General features: G+C 54.8%; 2 protein-coding genes across 2 annotated transcripts; both read left to right on the top strand.

The window, feature by feature from the left end:
• The first annotated feature begins 244 nt into the window (after positions 1-244).
• AQP2 (aquaporin 2) lies at positions 245-5,812 on the top strand. The gene is made up of 4 exons (XM_064285276.1): positions 245-604; positions 3,606-3,770; positions 4,181-4,261; positions 5,603-5,812. Exons 1-4 carry the CDS (start codon positions 245-247, stop codon positions 5,810-5,812), a joined length of 816 nt encoding a protein of 271 aa, XP_064141346.1.
• Positions 5,813-13,967: 8,155 nt separating this feature from the next.
• Positions 13,968-17,923, top strand: AQP5 (aquaporin 5). The gene is made up of 4 exons (XM_064284250.1): positions 13,968-14,330; positions 15,791-15,955; positions 16,385-16,468; positions 17,218-17,923. The coding sequence occupies exons 1-4, from the start codon at positions 13,968-13,970 to the stop codon at positions 17,401-17,403; spliced, it is 798 nt and encodes a 265-aa protein (XP_064140320.1). The 3' UTR covers positions 17,404-17,923.
• The last annotated feature ends 740 nt before the right edge of the window (positions 17,924-18,663 follow it).

Genomic DNA, 18,663 nt, shown 5'->3' with positions numbered 1-18,663 from the left:
AGGCCTAGATGGGCTGATAGGCATGCGGGTGGGCCAGTGGGGAGTGGGGGCAGTGGGCAGCCATTGTAGGGAGGGGGCAGGTCTTGGCCTAAACTCCACCTCTGTCCTATGTGCCCAGATTCAGGCTGGAAGGACCCTATAAATGCCCAAGGTTGGGCCTCCCCAGAGACCCTGAGAGAGAGCTAGAGAGCCATAAGCCTGCTGCCCTGAGACGGCTAGGCCAGCCCATAGAAGGCTCCACAGCATGTGGGAGCTCCGGTCCATAGCCTTCTCCAGGGCCGTGTTCTCCGAGTTCCTGGCCACACTCCTCTTCGTCTTCTTTGGCCTTGGCTCAGCCCTCAACTGGCCGCAGGCCCTGCCCTCTGTGCTACAGATCGCCATGGCTTTCGGCCTGGCTATCGGCACCCTGGTGCAGACTCTGGGCCACATCAGCGGGGCCCACATCAACCCTGCTGTGACTGTAGCCTGCCTCGTGGGCTGCCACGTCTCCTTTCTCCGAGCCACCTTCTACTTGGCTGCCCAGCTGCTGGGGGCTGTGGCAGGAGCCGCCCTACTCCATGAGCTTACGCCACCAGATATCCGTGGGGACCTGGCTGTTAATGCGGTGAGTAGTAGAACCTCACACGGGGTTGTTCTTTGTAAAGGATGAGGTGGCAGAGACCGGCTCTGGGTAGGGGTCTGGGTGGGCAGAGAGAGAGAGGGAAAGAAAAGCTGGAGCCAGGAACACAGTCACCATAGAAGAATCAGTGTAAGACAGGCAATAACGTCAGAGCACAAGTAGGATACAAACGAGTCTGCTGGTAGCGTCTGTCCTAACTTTCATGGACAAAGAGCAGCACTGAGGCATCAGTGACGCCAGCGTCACAGTGAGGGCTGGGCTAGAACTCGTCAAAGGACAGAGTCCCAAAGCAGACCTTTTTTTTGAGCTGGGAGGAACCTCTGAGTGCTAGTCACAGGAGTCTTCTGGGAGAAAAGGGATCAAGTGGTTCCTTAGCATTTACTGTGTGCTGGACCCCATAGCAGGTGCTCCTCACAAGCCATGCACTGACCCCTCACAACAGCCCTGAGAGGTAGGGATGGGCATACCCATTTCTTAGGGATGTAAAAACTGAGGCTCAGAAACGGGAAGTGTCAGAGACAGCCCTCAAACCCATGATCTTCCCACGTGACCAATGTCCCCTCTCTCAACCGTCTTATAAGTCTCATTTTGCAGACAAGGAAACTGAGTCTCAGAGAAGAGACATGATGGGCTAAAAGCTCCACAGTTTGTCAATACTAGAGACTGGAACCCAGGGAAAGGTGCAGGGGCAAGGTCTCTTCAGACCCTGGAAAACATCCCTGGAGCCAGCGAGCTACGTTCTGATTCCATGGTACAGTGTAATCGGGCCGCTTGGGGAGTGATGGTGATGCTGTAGCCATCCCCCTTGGCTCCACCTCTCCTGGGCCACCCCTTCCTCCACCTCTCCTGTGCCTGTGCAAGGCCTGGGACTCTGAGTGGCTTGGGTGACAGGGGATGGCCTGTGTTCCCCTCACCACAACTCTCACTCGCCCCCATCCCAAGCTAGGACAGCAGCTGCCTCTTTTGGGTCTCAGTCTCCTCCATTTCCTGGCCCACTCTGTCCTTGGGCCACTGACGAAGAGCTCTGATGTCTCTATGGTGCATTCAGCAGGGCCCTGCACAGTCTCTGTGGCCACCCCCTCCTCTACACGAGTGGCCCTTCCTCATGCAAGGGATGGAGGTGTCCTAGTTGGGGAACTTCCCTCTTCCTCCAAACGGGAAGCATATGAGGCTGAGGGCCCGGGGCTGGGAAAAGGATAGAGTGGCCCAAGTGGTGAACAGACTGAGGAGTGTGCCCATTTCCACTAAGAACAAAATTAGCTCAGTTTGCAGCAAGGAGAGGTCTGGTTAGACTGAAAGAGGAGCTCACCGACTGTGCGGCCAAAAAGGCCTTGGGATACAAGACTGAGGACTCTCCTTCTCTTATAGCAGGGGGTTGGGGGCAAACTGAGAGGCCAAGCCTGCTCCTGCCTAATTTCACAGCTGACTGGGGCCCTCAGAAGGGAAGGGCCTACAAAAGTTCCCCCAACCTATTGCTCAGCATTTACCATCTTGAGGAATGGGGGAGAACCCTGCCTGGCTGGAATTGGGCAGGGGCAGGGTAGGGAGAGCTGGGATGACCCCCAATGTTGTCCCAGGTGTCCTCTAAGGACCCTGGGAAGGCCAGCTTGGCCACTGGACAGTTACCACTGATGTGCACCTACTCTGTGCCAGGCCAGATATAACTTCATCCTTGGTACACACTGTAAGGTAAAGTCTGTGATCCCCCCAACTCTGACTGGTAAATTGTGGCTCAGCATTCAATTGCCTCAAATGACAAAACGAGTAAGTAGCAAAATGGACCCAGAGTTGTCTGACAGCAATCCTATGTTCACATCGTCTCCTTGAAGGCAGCCATTTAACAACAGAAACGGAGCTGCAGCTCCACCCTTGTCATCTCCAACCCTCACATAGTCCCCTAAAATTTTTTTTGTGTTGTTTTAAATCTGCATTTTACAGAGAGAGAAACTGAGGCTGCAGTAAACAAAATTGAACAAGTCAGAAGCCTCCAAAGTGTCTTCCACCAAAGCTCTTTCCACTGCCCCCCACTAGAGCCTCTACCATTGAACAACAGCAGGGATTTAGGTTGGACCCTAGAGAGACCCAAGGGCACCAGCTCAACAACTAGGACACAGGGGTGGGGGTGCAGGGCCTGGAGAAGAAGCGTGGGAGCTGAGATCTGTTGCAGCTCCACCTAGCGTGATGCCTAGCCCCAGAGGGCAGGGTGTAGGGCCCCAGATGACAAAACCAACCTAGGGAGAAATCCAGTGCTGGGCACAGCCCAGTTATGAAATCAACTCTTTGCTAGGTCCTGAAGTTCCCTCCTCACTCAAAGCTAGGGGAACCACGGCCACACCGCATGGGTGTGGAGGCATCATAGTACAGGGCTCCCTTGCCCCCACCCCAACCTCCACAGAAGAAGCAGGGAGCAAACCCACAGTGCCAAATGAAAACACAGTGGGGAACAGGCAAAGCTTAGAGGAAAGTTGTATGCTGGGCACAGGGAGAAAGGGGGCACCCTAGGACCATCCCCCAGACCCAAGGCCTCAACTGCCACTCTCTAGACTCTAGACCCCAGTTCTCTCATTACACCAGTATTTTATGACCTAGACAGACAGGAAGGCCTTCCTGTCACCTGGCCAAAAACTCCCTACTGCGATCGAAACCATTTCCCTTCTTTTTCTTCAGGAAACAGAAAGTCTGGATCGCAGCATCTTCTTCCTCTCACACTTTAGGTACATAACACCCACCACCAAATCTAATGGGCTATGGAGTCAGTTTTCCTACCTCTGCCTGGAGGACCATGGGTGGACCTGGGGTCCACCCCCTGCCCTTGGGCCAGGGCCCAAAAGACTTCAGTAGCTTGAGCTAAGGTGGCTGTTAAGCCCAGGTGTTCTGGCTCCCAGCCTGGGGGCCTCTCTAGAGGCTCAACTACAGGTGAGCAGGAATATGGAGCTAGTGAGGGGCTTATGTTCAGTGTCTCCCCCCACACTGTCTCTGTCCCCAGCTCAGCAACAACACAACGGTTGGCCAGGCTGTGACTGTGGAGCTCTTCCTGACGCTGCAGCTGGTGCTCTGCATCTTCGCCTCCACCGATGACCGCCGCGGAGACAACCTGGGCACCCCTGCCCTCTCCATCGGCTTCTCCGTGGCCCTGGGCCACCTCCTTGGGGTAGGCCATGGCCACTGATTTCAGCCTCCCTGGAGGGACAGACATACAGATCCTCCCCAAAGAAACACACACACAGACCACTCTAGAGACAGACACACAGAACCCCAAAAGTGACAGACACAAAGACCCCCAGAGGGACATATACAAAGCTCCTAAGACAGTCACGTGGACAACCCCTAGACGGGCTGACACCCAAACACTGCAATGCACAGCTATCACTCCAGCCTCAGATGAATACAGGGCCCTGTAAATATAACATCTTAATTATCCATTGCATCATTTCCCTTTAGTTTGTCTCATCTCCAACACTCAGACTGGTTGATCTCAAATTAAACAATAGAGAGGGGAGCAAGGACTCCATGCCCTGTCCTGATCTCCCTTCTCTCCCTGACCCCCACCTCCCTTTGTAGATCCACTACACTGGCTGCTCCATGAATCCTGCCCGCTCCCTGGCTCCAGCCATCATCACCGGCAAGTTTGATGACCACTGGGTAATGGCTGAAGCTCCCTCACCTTCCCCTCCCAGAAATTCATCTCGGAGGGAGAACAAGGGCTGGAATAGAGTGGTCCTGGGTGCCCCAAACCCTCCACACTCCTCCTGGGGTCCTGCAAAGCCTTGGGTTCCACTCTTGAAGTCTGATGCCAAAGACTCAGTTTCCACATCTGAAAATGAGGATAATAGTTCTTACCTCATTGGCTTCTTCGGAAGATTAAGTAAGATTACCCATGTAAAACAGATCACACAGTGCCAGACGCTTAGAACTCGATAAATAGTAATATTTATAATATAGCTATTTATTATTTAGCATTTATCTAGTGCTTAGTATGTGCTAAGTCTTTTTCTAAGTGTTTTGCAAATATTAACCCCTTTAATGTTCATAACAATCTTCAAAACAAAAACAAAAACCAAACCCACTGCTGTAAAGTTGATTCCAACTCGTAGAAACTCTATGGGAAAGAGTAGAACTTCCCCATAGGGTTTCCAAGGAGCAGCTGGTGTGGATTCTAACTGCCAACCTTTTGGTTAACAGCCCAGCTCTTAACTACTGTGCTGGTGGCACAGTGCTGGTGGCTTCCAAGGTACTATTATAATGAAAGGAAACTGAGGCACAAGGAGGTTCACAAGTTCACAAGTGGTAGAATCAGGATTCACACCCAGGCAGTCTGATTCAGAGTGCGCGCCCTTAACCACCACACTAGCACGTGTTCCCCAACAGTTAGTATTGTCATCACTGCCAAACCAGTTGCCATCAAGTCCATTCTGATTCATGGTGACCCCACGTGCATCAGAGTAGAACTGTGCGCCATAGACTTCTCAACGGCTGATTCTTCAGAAGTAGATCACTAGGTCTTTCTTGGAGACCCCTCTAGGAGTCCTGGTGACACAGTGGTTAAGGTTCTGCTGCTAACTGAAAGGTATGGCAGTCTGCTCCTGTAAAGATTACAGCCTTGGAAACCCTACGCGGCAGTTCTACTTTGTCCTATAGGGTCGTTATGAGTTGGAATGGACTCCAGTATCAGCACCGTTAATCGTTTGCACCACCCAGGGACTCCATCAATAACTACATGAATAGGTATTTTATTATATTAATGGCGTGTAAGACCCCTTTCCAACACAAAGGTGCCGGTAAGTGGGGAGAGGAGAATGTCCACAGGCGCACACTGGGTTTTGCGAGCTTGGTGCAGATGAGGAGGGGTTCAGTCCCCACAATGTGTACCACCCCTCGTCCTGGCCCCACACCCCAGGAGCCATCCCGCATGGGCTGGGCCCGAAAAGGGAGACCCGCGCCTCCTGTGCGCGGTGCCAACCCGCCCCCACCTCTCGGCCCTAGGTCTTCTGGATCGGACCCCTGGTCGGAGGCATCTTGGGCTCCCTCCTCTACAACTATGTCTTGTTCCCTCACTCCAAGAGCCTGTCAGAACGCCTGGCGGTGCTGAAGGGGCTGGAGCCGGACACTGACTGGGAGGAGCGCGAGGTGCGGCGGCGGCAGTCGGTGGAGCTGCACTCGCCGCAGAGCCTGCAGCGTGGCAGCAAGGCCTGAGCGCGCCCGCCGGCCGGGGCCTCGAGGGCCTCCGGACGGAGGCTCGGAGGAGCTCGGAGTGGCTGCCTAAGGGGCCGAAGGTCGCGCCCCGGGCTCGAGGGCACCCCCCAACCCCCGCCGGGCCCAGCCCGAGGCGGAAGAGCCCACCCTGTCCCTATTCTCCCCCAGGTCAGAAGTTGGTCCCCACTGCAGAGTAGCAATTCCCAGGACGCGCACCGCGCCGCTGGCCGCTGTGAGCGGGGTGGAGCGGGGGACGCTGGGCGGGGAGGGAAAGCGCAGGGACTTCGGAGTTTTGGGGTAGCGGGGAGCCTAGCAGCTCTTCTGAGGCTGTAGGCAGCGAGCGGTCGACCCACTGGCCTCACGAAGGGAGCTGGAGACTTGGGGACCGAGCTGGTGAGGGAAGGCGGACAGGGGTTGGGGGGCACTTGGCTCTGAAGAGCCTGCACTCGGGTACTGGGTGGTGTGGGCGTGGAGTGTACAGACCCCAGCCTTGGTGCATTTAGGAGTGGCGCATACGGTTTTGCTAGTGTGTGCATGCCCCCCTCCCCCCATGTCTCTCTCTCTCCAGGCACAGGACTGTGCATGCTCCTAAGTGTGAGGTGCTGCAAGTATGCACGGCTGGGCCTCTCACTCCCCCATTGTCCCTTTTTAACCTCTTCCTCCCCCACGGCAATAAATCCACTTCCTCTGCAGTGGAGGAGTCCTTGCTGCTTGTCAGCCCCATGAGCTCCAAGGAAGTGCTCCCCAGGAGAAGAGAAGAGTCTGGAGGGCACTGATTTCCAACCCCTACCCTGACTCTCCTGGAAAATTCCCCCAAACTGCAGCCCTGGGCCACAAGACTTGTCAGGATCCGTTGCTGGAGGCAGAGAGATGCCAAGCAGAGAACGGCTGCCCCAGAAGTGGCCTTGGGAGAAAGGAGGGATGCCTGGCCAAGGACGTCCTTTCTACCCTGAAAGAGGACCTCTCCAAAAGGGGAAGCTGGCATGTGTGCATGTCTGCATGTGTGTGTGTGTGTGTTTGTGTGTGTGTGTGCATGCTATGTGTGCAGGAGACCCCATCCTTCGGGGGGGGGGCCCCAGACGCAAAGATTAGCCTCCTGCTGCGACAGAAAAAACAAAAGCCCTTTGTGGGCCTCTGGCCTTTGTCTTGGGAGAGGGAGAGATTTGCAACTAGACACTTCTTGAAAGGAGACACTCATTTCGCAAGTAAGCTCTTTCACCCAGCACACACCTATGGCCAGCTGGGCAAGGCACTCAGGCACTCAGCCAGGGACACCAGTCAACACCCCTCCATCATCCATCGCATGATTGCCCTCTCCCCCAGGCAGCAGCTCTTCCTCACCAGGAACCTCTGTTACACTTCCCTCCCTCCCTACCTTCCTTCAGCCCTATGCCCCCACACCCACCCTTACCCCACCCCAACTCCTACCACTGGACATTTCTGTGAAGAGAGCAACCTGGTGCTCTCAGGACCAACCCACACACAAGAGAAGGGAAATGACTTGTCCGCACAGCGGCAGGTGTGAGTCTAGAACCCAGACTTCTAAACTTTCAGACCAGTGCAATGGCTCTCAAATGAGATTAAGTGAGATGATGCATGTAAATGTGTCATGTGAGCTGTAATTCCTAATACCATTATCATGAATTATTAGGGTCATTTTTATTATTTCTGCTTCCTGGGAGGAGCCACAGATGGTCTTGACCCTCAGCCTCCTTAACCTGGATTGGTCATCAATGCCAAGGAGAACCCTGGGAGCCCGAGGCCCAGGCAGAAGAGGACAGGTTTGAGGCAGACCCATCCTGGACCAGCCACTCCCTCTCTATATCTTCTGACCTAGAGCTCATGCTGGCTTTTCTCCCACCCCATTCTCCCACCCCCACACTGTCCATTCTCTTTCTCCCTGTCCAGCCTACTGCATAACTAACCTAAGATCACACCTTGGATTCCCTTCTCCGTGCTTTCTGTCATCTCCATGCTGTCAAGGCTTCTGTCTCTGTCTCACAGGCAATGTAGCGAAGGCTACCTGAGCATCTGTGGTGCACCAGGCACCGAGTCTCCAGCCCCTGCTCCCTGACTCTCTTCAGTGATGGACTGCGTGTCAGGAGCATCTCTGTAATCATGACCCCACCCCCACTGCCCCATCCCTCCTCATCTATGCCCCTTCCTGCCTTCCTTGATCAAAGCTCTCTTTGGGGTGAGAAAAGGGCTGCCCTGGGCCATGGGTACTATGGAGATGACTTTCCTAAACCCTCCACTGCTGGTAACAGCCACCTGGCCGCACTACGGAGGGAGGGGTCAAGTCAGAGTCCAAGGTGATCTCTGGGGCTATATTCCTGGTAGCTGAGTGTTCTTGCTCTGGACGTTCAAAGGCAGTAAGGACTGTGAGCCTAGCCTGGATGTGTCTCAGACACCTCATCCCCATCCTACTTCATCCCAGGAAACCCTTCTGGAAGGTGTCAAGAATTTCTGTTTCTGCTCCACTTCCTGGATTTCACTGAGGTCAGAGGTCAAAAAAACCTGAAATCAGATTCGTTGCCATCAAGTCGATTCCAACTCATAGCAACGCCATGCATTAGAGTAGAACTGCTCCATAAGATTTTCTTGGCTGTAGTCTTCATGGAAGCAGATCACCAGGCCTTTCTTTCATGGCATTGCTGGGTAGGTTCAAACCACCAACCTTTCTATTAGTAGCCATCACAAACTGTTTGCACCACCCAGGGGCCTTTCAGAGGTCAAAGCAGGATTCAGAGTGATAGGAGTAGAGGAGAACTGATACCTGTTGAGCATCTGCTGGGTACCAGCCACTGTTCTGGGTGCTTTACATGCGTTAGTTTATTTAATCCTAAAATTTTAAGCAGGTTAGGGAAGGACAATGGCTCCCAGCCGGGCAGGGTCTTACTATTTCCAAAGCACCTTCTTATCCTCTCCTGATTATCTCCCAACCCTGTGAGATAAGCAGAGCAAATATTATTCTTCCCATTTTATAGATTAAGAAACTGAGGCTAAGAAACTGGCCTAAGGTCACACAGCTAGTATATACTGGAGCCAAGATTTGAACTCAGGCCTCTTTGTTCAAAATCCTATGATCTTTCCACTCAGAAGTCAAGGGAGACCAGGTCTGCACTGAGGCAAGTCCTGGGCTTGTCCTGGGAGCCCCTGGCAAAACCCAAGCACCCAACTGTGTCTGCCCAGCCCAGCCCACTGTTTTGTGGTGGCCACAGAGCTTTGGGGAGGGCAGGAGTAGGTTGGAGGAAATGAGAAAGAGCATAGGGCTGGTGTCTGCCCTTAAAGAGCTCCTAGTCTGGAGCAGATGGCGTTCAGATACACTCCAAACCAGACTGAGGCAGGGCAGCATGGAGGTCAGTGGAGAGACCTCCAGGTTCCTGAGCTGGAAAAGGTTCTGAGGTGAGGGGAGGAGGTGGCTGACCACTGGGTCCCTGCAGAATTCATTACTGCTTTGTGCTAAATGACTTTGCACCTGCAAATATTGCTTTGATGTTCTTTTGTATCTTTAAGATGTGATTTTGTATGCATACAATGCCTCCCAGCTAGATTATAAGCCCTCTGGAGGCAGAGATCCTTCCAGTTCTTCTGTGGCATTCCCTTACCTATTTCCCTCATGCATCTTGTCTAGCACAGTGCTCTGTATATAGTAAGCACTCAATAAATGCTCATTTGATCAGAATATGTACCTGTAAATGCTGTTTCTTCCACAACTTGGAAATAGTCAATACAGTTCAAGGTGCCAGAAGATAGACTGGTACCTCATGAGTTCCCCAGCCCAGAGCCACTGTTAGGAACGGTGCACAGGGGATTTCAATATTGAATAAGAAGCTGAACTATGAGGCCTCTGGGGACAAATTCCATCGCCTCTGAGGGAAGGTCCAGTTTGGCCAAAATGGGCATCCCAGGCTTTGTAATGCAGGTAGCACCATGGAGAGGGCACTGAGATATGGGCAAGCTGTGTGGCCTCCAGAGAGCAGAGAATATTCCCTTTTGGTCCTCCTTTCCCCCATCCCATACATTGGCTGCAGCACTATGATGGGAAGTCAGGGTCAGGACCTCCAGGGTCTTGGACAACACCTAACACTGAACATGTCCAAAACTGACCTCCTGGTCTTCCCCCAAAACCTGCTCCTTCCACAGTCCTCCCCATCTCAGTCAGTGGCAACTCTGTATTTCCAGTTGCTCAGGCCAAAAAACTTGGAGTCATCCTTTGCTCCTTGTTCTGTCACACCCCATGTGAGATACTTCAGGAAATCCACCAAAATGGATCCAGAATCTCATTGCTCTTCACCACCTTTCCTGCCTCCATCTGGTGCAGGCCACCATCATCTCTCCCTGGGTTACTGCAATGGACACCACACCAGCCCCAGCAGTCTGGTCTCAGTGCAGCTGTGGAGTGATTGTGTTAACAAATGTGTCAGACCACATCAGTCCTCTGCTCGATGCCTCCCTATTTCTCTCAACGTAAAGCCCACAATCCTCACAGTGGGACACTAGGCCCTATACAATCTGCCCACCTCCACTACCTCTCTGTCCTCACCTCCCATACTCTCCTCCTTGTTCACTCCGCTCCAGCAACACTGGCTGTTCTCTCTGCCTGGACTGTTCTTTCTCAGGGTATCTGCATAGTTCCTTCCCTCTCCTCCTCCGAGTCTTTGTTCAAATGTCACTTTCTCAATAAGACCTGACACCTCATTTAAAATTACATAGACATTCCCCCACTCCTACCATATCACGCCCGGTCTTCCTTAACATGCTTTATTTTTTCCATAGCACTTATCAGGTTCTATCATAGTATGTAATTCACATATGCCTATTGATTACTGTCTATCTCCTTTCACTAGAACGTAAGCTCCCCAAGGGCAGAGATTTTTTTGTCTGTTTAGCTTACAGCTATATCTCCAGTGCCTAGAACAGTACCTGGTACATAGTGTGCACTCAGTAAATCTTTGTGGAATGAATGGCCCTTTCCCAACATTGGGGATATGTGGAGCCCTGAAGGCATCTCTTGCTTCCAATGACCCTATCATTTCTTCTCCCAGCCCAGAGGCCCTGACCCTTCAGTTTCTCCCAGAGAATGCAGGAGTCCCTATATCAGCAGAGGAGTCCTGGTGGTGCAGTGGTTAAGCACTCAGCTGCAAACCAAAAATGTCAGAGGTTCAAATCCACCTCCTCTCCTTCGGAGAAAGATGTGGCACTCTGCTTCTGTAAAGATTACATTCTTGGACATCCTATGGGGCAATTCTCCTCTATTCTATGGGGTTGTTATGAGTCTGAATTGACTCTGTGGCAATGGGTTTTTTAATATCAGGAGAGAAAAGGAAGAGGCCCTCCTGATAGACTCAAATACCCCCTGCCACAAACGGGAAGACCCTTCCCCTGCCCAGGAAATCCCAGGGAGTCATTCCTCCAGGACTGGTAGGGCACGGTGGAGTGCTTGGAGCAAAGATGATTTCAGAGATAGTAGATCCAGTAGTTTCTTGTGACAAGCCAGGGACAGAGTGACCCTGATGTTTAGAGGAAAATGGCAGGGATCTCAGGCACAGGCCTGGGAAACACAAGCAGCTCTCCCTCTTTGGCTGCCCCAGGCCCACTCTTTGTGACCAAGCCTGCAGTTGGCAGCCTGCGGTTCCATCTCAGGGCTGCCACTCACTGTGTGACCATGGGCAAGGCAATAACCTCTCTTGCATCTGGGTTTCCTCACAGGTAGCTTAGAATTAGACCACATATTGGGGGCCAAAGACCTTTGTTAACTCTAAAGGACTGAACTCAAATCCTTGGTGGCCCAGTCTCCTGTAAGCACCGCCCAATCCTTTCCACTTCAAGACAATGGACTTTGACATCTATGGATTCATGGAGACAGTGTCTGGGAAGAGAGGATGAGGTGGAAGAAGGTGGAAGGGCACAGAGTAGGGGCAACACCCTAAGGGCCCTAGGGTCATCAGGGTCATCATCCTAGTCTGGGCCAGGCCCACCCGAAGCCCTAAACCCCAGGCCCAGGAGAAAATAAATCCTCAATACAGCTGCCTTGCTCTGCTGGGAGCAAGGCCCCAGGACCCATCTAAGAAAGGACACAAAGACCTGCCAGAGAGATGTGGGGGAGGAGGTGATCCAGCAGGAAATGCCAGAGCAGAGTGGCAACAATAAAGGGGTTTCTTTGGCCCCTGTTTTCTTTGGCCTCTTAGCTGCCACGGAGCCCAGAGCTTGCTCTTCCAGGTCCTAGGCTTTCCTCCCAGCCCCTCCCCTCAGCCTCTGCCTGACAGACTGACAGACTGACCTGTTCTCTCTCCACTACATCCTCCAGCCAGGAGCCTTCCCTACAGTTTAGCACCACGCAGAACCTACAGTGAGCTTTTAAAGTTATAATCACAGCACAAGGAAACTTTACTGAGCTTAACTTGGTACCAGGCACTGTGCTAAGTGCTTCTCAAACACATTTGTGTGGGATGAAACTATCCTTAGTGCAGCTTCCCTCAGGGGCTCCAGGGGACAGGTCCCCACCCCTCCTTCAAATCCTGGAGAGCCCTCCAGCCTCATTCCCCACATACCAAACCTGGAGAAGGGAAGAGAGAGGGGTGAGAGGGCAGAGGAGAGATTAGGCACTGGAAGTGTCACCCAGTCCAAGTGTGAAGGACTTGACTTTTAGGGGACTGAAAATAACCAGGTGTAAGACAGACAGACATGGAAAATGAGGCAGAGACAATGAAAAGTACAGAAATGAGAAGAAGCCAAGAAAAGGTGAAAGAGAGAGTAGATAGAAAGTGAGAGATGAATGGAGAGACTGAGAGACAGAGAAGACAGGAAGACTAAGGCCGACTAAGAATGGAAAAGGAAAGAAAGCGGGGGGGGGGGGGGGGGGCGGGAATTGAGAGTGTGAGAGACAGAGAGGAAAAGAGGGACCTAGTGCCTAACAGACAGAATGACACAGATAGAGGGAGAAAGAGACTGAAGGGGAAAAAGAGGCAGAGATTGAAAATCGGAAAGAAACCAACCCAAGTGAGGGTTTGAAGGAAGAGTAAGAGACTAAGAGGAGGAGGAAACGGGAGACAGATGGTGGGGGGCTTCCGGCAGGGAGGCAGCAGAGGCCCATTCAGGGCACCGAGGCCAGTGGCGTGCCTGCACCCTCCCCGCACGCCGGCTCCAGCATCCAGAGCCCCAGGACAAAATCGAGCCCGGTCGTGCCCCTTCCCTCCTCTCTACAAGGTGAACTCCCCCCAACCCCTGCAGGGACTCGCTGGGATCCCCAAGAGGGCTGCGTTCCTGGAGAGATTGGCACGGGTGTCAGGAGACGGCACAGAGGGGCCCTCTCTCCACCGGCCGCCGCCTCCTCCCGGGACCGCCCGGTTACCGGGCATCGAGGATTGCCTATCGCCGAGCAGCCTGGCACGGCGCCTACTTTTCCCAACGCCCCCGCTCTCGCCCGGGAGGCCAGCCCCGCCCGGGGAGAGGCCCTGGACGGCCGGACCGCCCCGCAAGGTTCAGCCCGGCCGCCCGCCCCCGCCAACGCGGGGAGGGAGCTGAGTGGCATTGCTCTCAGAAAAGCGCATCACTTCGGCGCAGCTTGGGGTAAGGCCGGGTCAGGATGCCCGGGTCGCAGGAGGAAAAGGAGGAGCTGGACCAAGAGCCCGAAGAGGAAAAAAGGGGAAGGGCAAGGACTGAGATAAAGGCCCAGAGGAGATAGACGGCCGGAGTTCCTACCGGGAAGCCCAGACCGAGCAAGACGTCCCAGAGAACCCGGGGAGAGGGACTGGACGAAGGCGCGGAGAGAACGCGGGAGCCACTGGAGCGCACCATGCGCGGGTCCCCTGCCGCCTGGCCCGTCTGCACCGCCACCTGGGTCACGTGGCCCGGGCGGGCCCGCGGCTGCCCCTGCGGGGGGGCTTGCAGTAGGCCCGGGCCCGACGTTCCGCCCTGCGCGAGGCTCTGTCCTCCGGGCGCGGGAGCCGCCCCCTGCCCCCCCGTGCCCGGCCCCCTCCGGGCCGCCCGCCCACTATATAGCGCACCCCTGCAGGGCCCGCGACAGGCCACCAGGCAGGGAGTGGACGCGAAACAGCTCGCAAAGCTCGAGACCCAGCCCACCGGCCCCACCACCGCCGCCCCGACGGGTGCCACGCGCTGCGGCCGCCGCTGCCAGGCCCCCGCGGCCACCATGAAGAAGGAGGTGTGCTCCGTGGCCTTCGCCAAGGCCGTGTTCGCCGAGTTCCTGGCCACCCTCATCTTCGTCTTCTTTGGCCTCGGCTCAGCCCTCAAGTGGCCGTCGGCGCTGCCCTCCATCCTGCAGATCTCGCTGGCGTTTGGTCTGGCCATAGGCACCCTGGCCCAGTCCCTGGGGCCCGTGAGTGGAGGCCACATCAATCCTGCCATTACCCTCGCCCTCTTGGTGGGCAACCAGATCTCGCTGCTCCGTGCTGCCTTCTACGTGGTGGCCCAGCTGGTGGGCGCTATTGCTGGGGCGGGCATCCTCTACGGGCTGGCACCACTCAATGCCCGGGGCAACCTGGCCGTCAACGCTGTGAGTGCCCACATGGCTGGGGGTGGGAGTCAGGACCCTGGTGGTGGGCTTTGGGCCAGGCCGAAAGAATGGGTGCGGTAGAGGGGACCAGTACACATCTGTGCTAAACCAAACCCACTGCCTTTGAGTGGATTCCAACTCAGCGACCCTATAGGACCCATGGGGTTTCCAAGGAGCCGCTGGTGGATTGGAACTGCCCACCTTTTGGTTAGCAACCGAGCTCTTAACCACTGCACCACCAGGGCTCCAAGCCCATGCTAGGAAGGCCTAAGATCAGAAAAATGAATCTACAGGTCTGTGTGTCCCCCACTCAGTCTCCCTGGTCCATGTCCACACCCCTTTCCCTCATGCGGCCCCATCCTGGCCTCTCTCCTAGTGCCTACTGCCCCCTCCTTTCCTGACTTTACTTCTGTCTCACTGCTGATTTCTACCTTCCTGTGGTCCCCTTACATCTCCTCTCCGCTCTTCAGTGAGTGGAGTAATGGAACCACCAGGGAGAAGTGGGTTGTAAACCTGGGTTCGGGTGACCTTGGCTTCTCTGTGCTTCGTTTTTCTCAGCCATCCCATGTTGTCGTTGTTGGCTACAGTGAAGTCAATTCTGACTCATAGCAACCCCATGTGACAGAATAGAACAGCCCCATAAGGTTTTCTAGGTTGTAATCTTCGTAGGAGCAGATTGCCAGGTCTTTCTCCCTTGGAGCTTCTGGGTGGGTTCAACCGCCACTGTTTCGGTTGCAACCGAGAGCTTAGCTGTTTGCACCAGATGGTCACACCTACCACAGCAGATGTCAAGGAGGTTACATTTAGAACACACGGATGTGAACACCCTAACATGGTGCCAATGCCTGGGGTCTCTGTTGAATATTGGTTCCTTGCCTCCTATCCTTGCCCTGCTCCCTGCTGCCTCCCTCCTCCCAATGCCCCAGATTCAGCCCCCACATCCCATGCAAACTGGGTTCATTAATCAAACACAGAGGAGGATTTTCTCAGCCATTGTCAAGCCGTGAGTCAGCCGCATCAGAGAGACAGGTTTGAGGTTGGCACCAGCAGCTGGTCAGGCATGGCAGGAGGCCTGGGTGGGGGTGCAGAAGGCAAACTGGGCAGCTGCCCACAGGAGGAAGAGTGAAATGCCAGATTATGGAGGTTGGGGGTTGGGTAGAACTGTTGACTGGACTGTGTCCAGGCAGAGTTCCCCCTCATACTCTGCTCTTTGGCCACAGGACTGAGCTTCAAGCTTTGTGCAAACTGTAAAAGTACGACGTCATGTCTTCTGCAAATGGCTACCCTGAGGTGACATGTATGGGGCTTGGTTGTGCTGAAGGTGTGGGGTTCAGGAGTTCCAAATTCCAGGTGTTTGGGCCCTAGGTCTCCTTAGGAGCCAAACTCTTCACCGAGCCCCTGGCCACAGAGCCTGAAGAAGGCAGGGTGCTGTGGGGTCCTAACTCACCCTCCCTGTGCAGCTCAACAACAACACGTCGCCAGGCCAGGCCGTGGTGGTGGAGATGATTCTGACCTTCCAGCTGGCACTCTGCGTCTTCGCCTCCACTGACTCCCGCCGCACCAGCCCTGTGGGGTCCCCGGCCCTGTCCATTGGCCTGTCCGTCACACTGGGCCACCTCGTGGGGGTGAGCAGTGTTGCCACCTCAGCTGGGGTTGGGGGGAGCCACTCAGGACAAATAAAGAGGACCCTTGGGCCAATGAGCACAGCAGACTTTGAGGCCTAGATTTGGGCCCACTGGACCCTGGCCCTGGTGGTCCAGGCTTGATCACACAAAAAATGTTCCTTAGCTTAGGAGAGATAGAGTGAGTGGGATGGGGTGGGACTGGGGACAGGGAGTCAAGCCCAAGCTCAGGACAGAAGAGAGGAGCAGTTGGGGTGGAGTCCATGGTCAACAGGGTAGCTGGGATCCCTGGAGGAAGTGGTCGCCAGCTTAAGAAACTGGGGACTTGGGTCAGGCTGAGCACTGAGCTGCTGTGTGACCTTGGGAGAGTCCTGAGCCTGTGTGAGTGGATAAGGACCTTGCCCGCCTCACTACCTCCCTTTTTCTATCCAGATCTACTTCACCGGCTGCTCCATGAACCCAGCCCGCTCCTTCGGACCCGCAGTAGTCATGGACCGGTTTACCCCTGTGCACTGGGTGAGCCTGGGCCCTCTCCCAGCTCCCTGTGATGAGGGTCCATGGCAGCTGAGACCTAACTGGGCTTTCTGGATGCTGTGGGCCCAGAGCTTGGGGCTGGGGCCCAGGGATTGGTGGTTGGAGAGAGAAGGGGACACAGGAGGGGATAGCATGTGGCCAGAATAAGGGCAGGGGTGGGGTTATGTGGCCTGAGCCCCTGCAGACAGGGACCTTGTAGGAGAGCTCTGTGTGTCTAAGCCTCTGGGGAAGGGAGTTTGTACCTGTGTCAGCCTCCTCTGAGGATTCTGTTTGTCCCTCTGGGGTCTGTATATCTGTTGTCCCTGGTGCTTTGTTTATCTGTCCCTGTTGAGGGAGTTCAGAGAGTCTTCCTGTGTGTCTGCCCCTCTGGACAATCTGTCACCTCCTTTGAGAGCTTATGTTCTCCCTCTCCAAAGTCTGCGTCTGTTCTTCTGTCTCTGAGGATCTGAAGGTCTCTGAAGGTTCATTTGTCTCTCTTTGGGGGTATGATTGGAAAGGACCTGTCCCTCTGGGGATCTGTCTGTCTGCCTACCCTGGATTCCTATCCCTCTGTGGTCCATGTCTTTGTCATTGGGGATGGAGGGGAGGGTCAGCGTATCTGTCCCTGAGGTGGGAGGAGGTCTTTCCCCCTGGAGATCTAGAAGTCTATCTCCTTTGAGGATTCCTGGGTGGGTCCTCTGGTCTCTGAGGCCTGGCACCCAGCCCCCTGACTCTGGCCTTGTCTCCACCAGGTATTCTGGGTGGGGCCCATCTTGGGGGCTGTTGTGGCTGCCATCTTCTACTTCTACCTGCTCTTCCCCAACTCCCTGAGCCTCAGCGAGCGTGTGGCAGTGCTCAAGGGCACGTATCAGCCGGAGGAGGACTGGGAGGTGCATCGGGAGGAACGGAAGAAGAGCATGGAGCTGACCGCCCACTGACCAGTATCAGGCAGGGGCCAGCCCCTCAGCCCCTGAACCACAGGGGAAAAAAGAAGAACATATGACAACAAAGCTTCCTTCCCCTATAGCCGGGTCCTTTTGGCTGGGGAAGAGGTGCTGGCTCCTCAGGCTGCACAGCTAGAGCTGGGAGCAGGAACCCATGACAGGCTCCTGGGGTTGGGGTGAGGGGTTGGAGCCTGGTGGAGAGGGGTCTCTCTGGGACAGAACAAACTGCTGCTGTGAGGTCAGGCCTCAGAGATTGTGAATGCGGCAGGAAGCTCCCAGGCTGCCCCAGGGCCAGGCCAGGAAGGGGTGGCCTATGGTCTGCTCTCTCCACCCTCCCAGCTCCTCCTCAAGAGCCTGAGGGATCGCAGCCCTTGTGACAGCAGAGGCAGGTGGACCCTCCCCTAGAGCTCCTGAGGAGGAACACAGACTGGTTCATTGAATGATGCCTTATTTATTTCTGGTCAAAGACGGGTGGGGCAAGGCTGCTGGTGTTTGAGGTGCGGGCTTCTCAATAAATCACTGATACTCACGTGCTACCTTCGTCTCCCCTCAGAAGCTTCTTGAGATACCCTGCTCATCACCTCTCCTCTTCATCTTCTCATGCCTCCCCCCAGTCTCCACAGGGCACAAGGGAACCCCAGGACAAGTTCTCTGTGGGAAGACTGAGAAGCTGAGGCCAGGGGAGGCCTAGAAAGTCAGAGGGATGGGGAGAGAGAAAGAGGAGGGGTCAGTGGAAGCAGAGAAGGAGGGGTCCTCGCCTGCGTCACTCACCACTCACCCCTCCCACTTCAGCTATGTCAAGTCTCTGCCACTTGAGGGCCTGGCACCAGCACCAGGGTGTGCCAGGCAGGGTGAAGAAGTGGGCCAGCCGGCAGCCCCTTGAGATGCCAAGAGGGTGACCAGCTAGGTTCTGTCATTGAGGAGGAGGCACCACCCTGGACTCTTTCCTCTGCACCTTGACATCACAGAAGGTGCCATTTTGGAAGCCTGTGCTCAGAGGGAGAAACTCTGCATGTGCACACACACACACACACACACACACACCTATAGAAGCCACACAGGCCCAGCTCTTTTCTGAGTCCCTTCTTTCCTGCCTCTGTCCATCAGTGTTGCCACTGTCTCCCTTCTGAGCCCATAGCTCTGTCCTTCCCTTCTCCTTGTTCCATTGCTACTGACAGTCCTTAGACAACCTCCTTAAACTCTCTGAGCCTCCATCTCTAGATCTGTAAAATGGGGGTTTAAATCTTTCCCTCA

The sequence above is a fragment of the Loxodonta africana genome, chromosome 4 (assembly GCF_030014295.1).
Source record: "Loxodonta africana isolate mLoxAfr1 chromosome 4, mLoxAfr1.hap2, whole genome shotgun sequence".
Classification (NCBI taxonomy): Eukaryota; Metazoa; Chordata; class Mammalia; order Proboscidea; family Elephantidae; genus Loxodonta; species Loxodonta africana.
Note: the sequence above shows the minus strand (reverse complement) of the source record. Positions and strands in the feature narration are given on the sequence as shown.

What these genes read in the sequence shown, in the direction of transcription:
- AQP2 (XM_064285276.1), top strand. Translation starts at nt 245, where the DNA reads ATGTGGGAGCTCCGGTCCATAGCCTTCTCCAGGGCCGTGTTCTCCGAG. An exon ending in CCCTGGGCCACCTCCTTGGG is followed by an intron (nt 3,771 to 4,180) that starts GTAGGCCATGGC and finishes CTCCCTTTGTAG; the next exon opens with ATCCACTACACTGGCTGCTC. An exon ending in GCAAGTTTGATGACCACTGG is followed by an intron (nt 4,262 to 5,602) that starts GTAATGGCTGAA and finishes TCTCGGCCCTAG; the next exon opens with GTCTTCTGGATCGGACCCCT.
- AQP5 (XM_064284250.1), top strand. Translation starts at nt 13,968, where the DNA reads ATGAAGAAGGAGGTGTGCTCCGTGGCCTTCGCCAAGGCCGTGTTCGCC. An exon ending in GCAACCTGGCCGTCAACGCT is followed by an intron (nt 14,331 to 15,790) that starts GTGAGTGCCCAC and finishes CTCCCTGTGCAG; the next exon opens with CTCAACAACAACACGTCGCC. An exon ending in GGTTTACCCCTGTGCACTGG is followed by an intron (nt 16,469 to 17,217) that starts GTGAGCCTGGGC and finishes TGTCTCCACCAG; the next exon opens with GTATTCTGGGTGGGGCCCAT.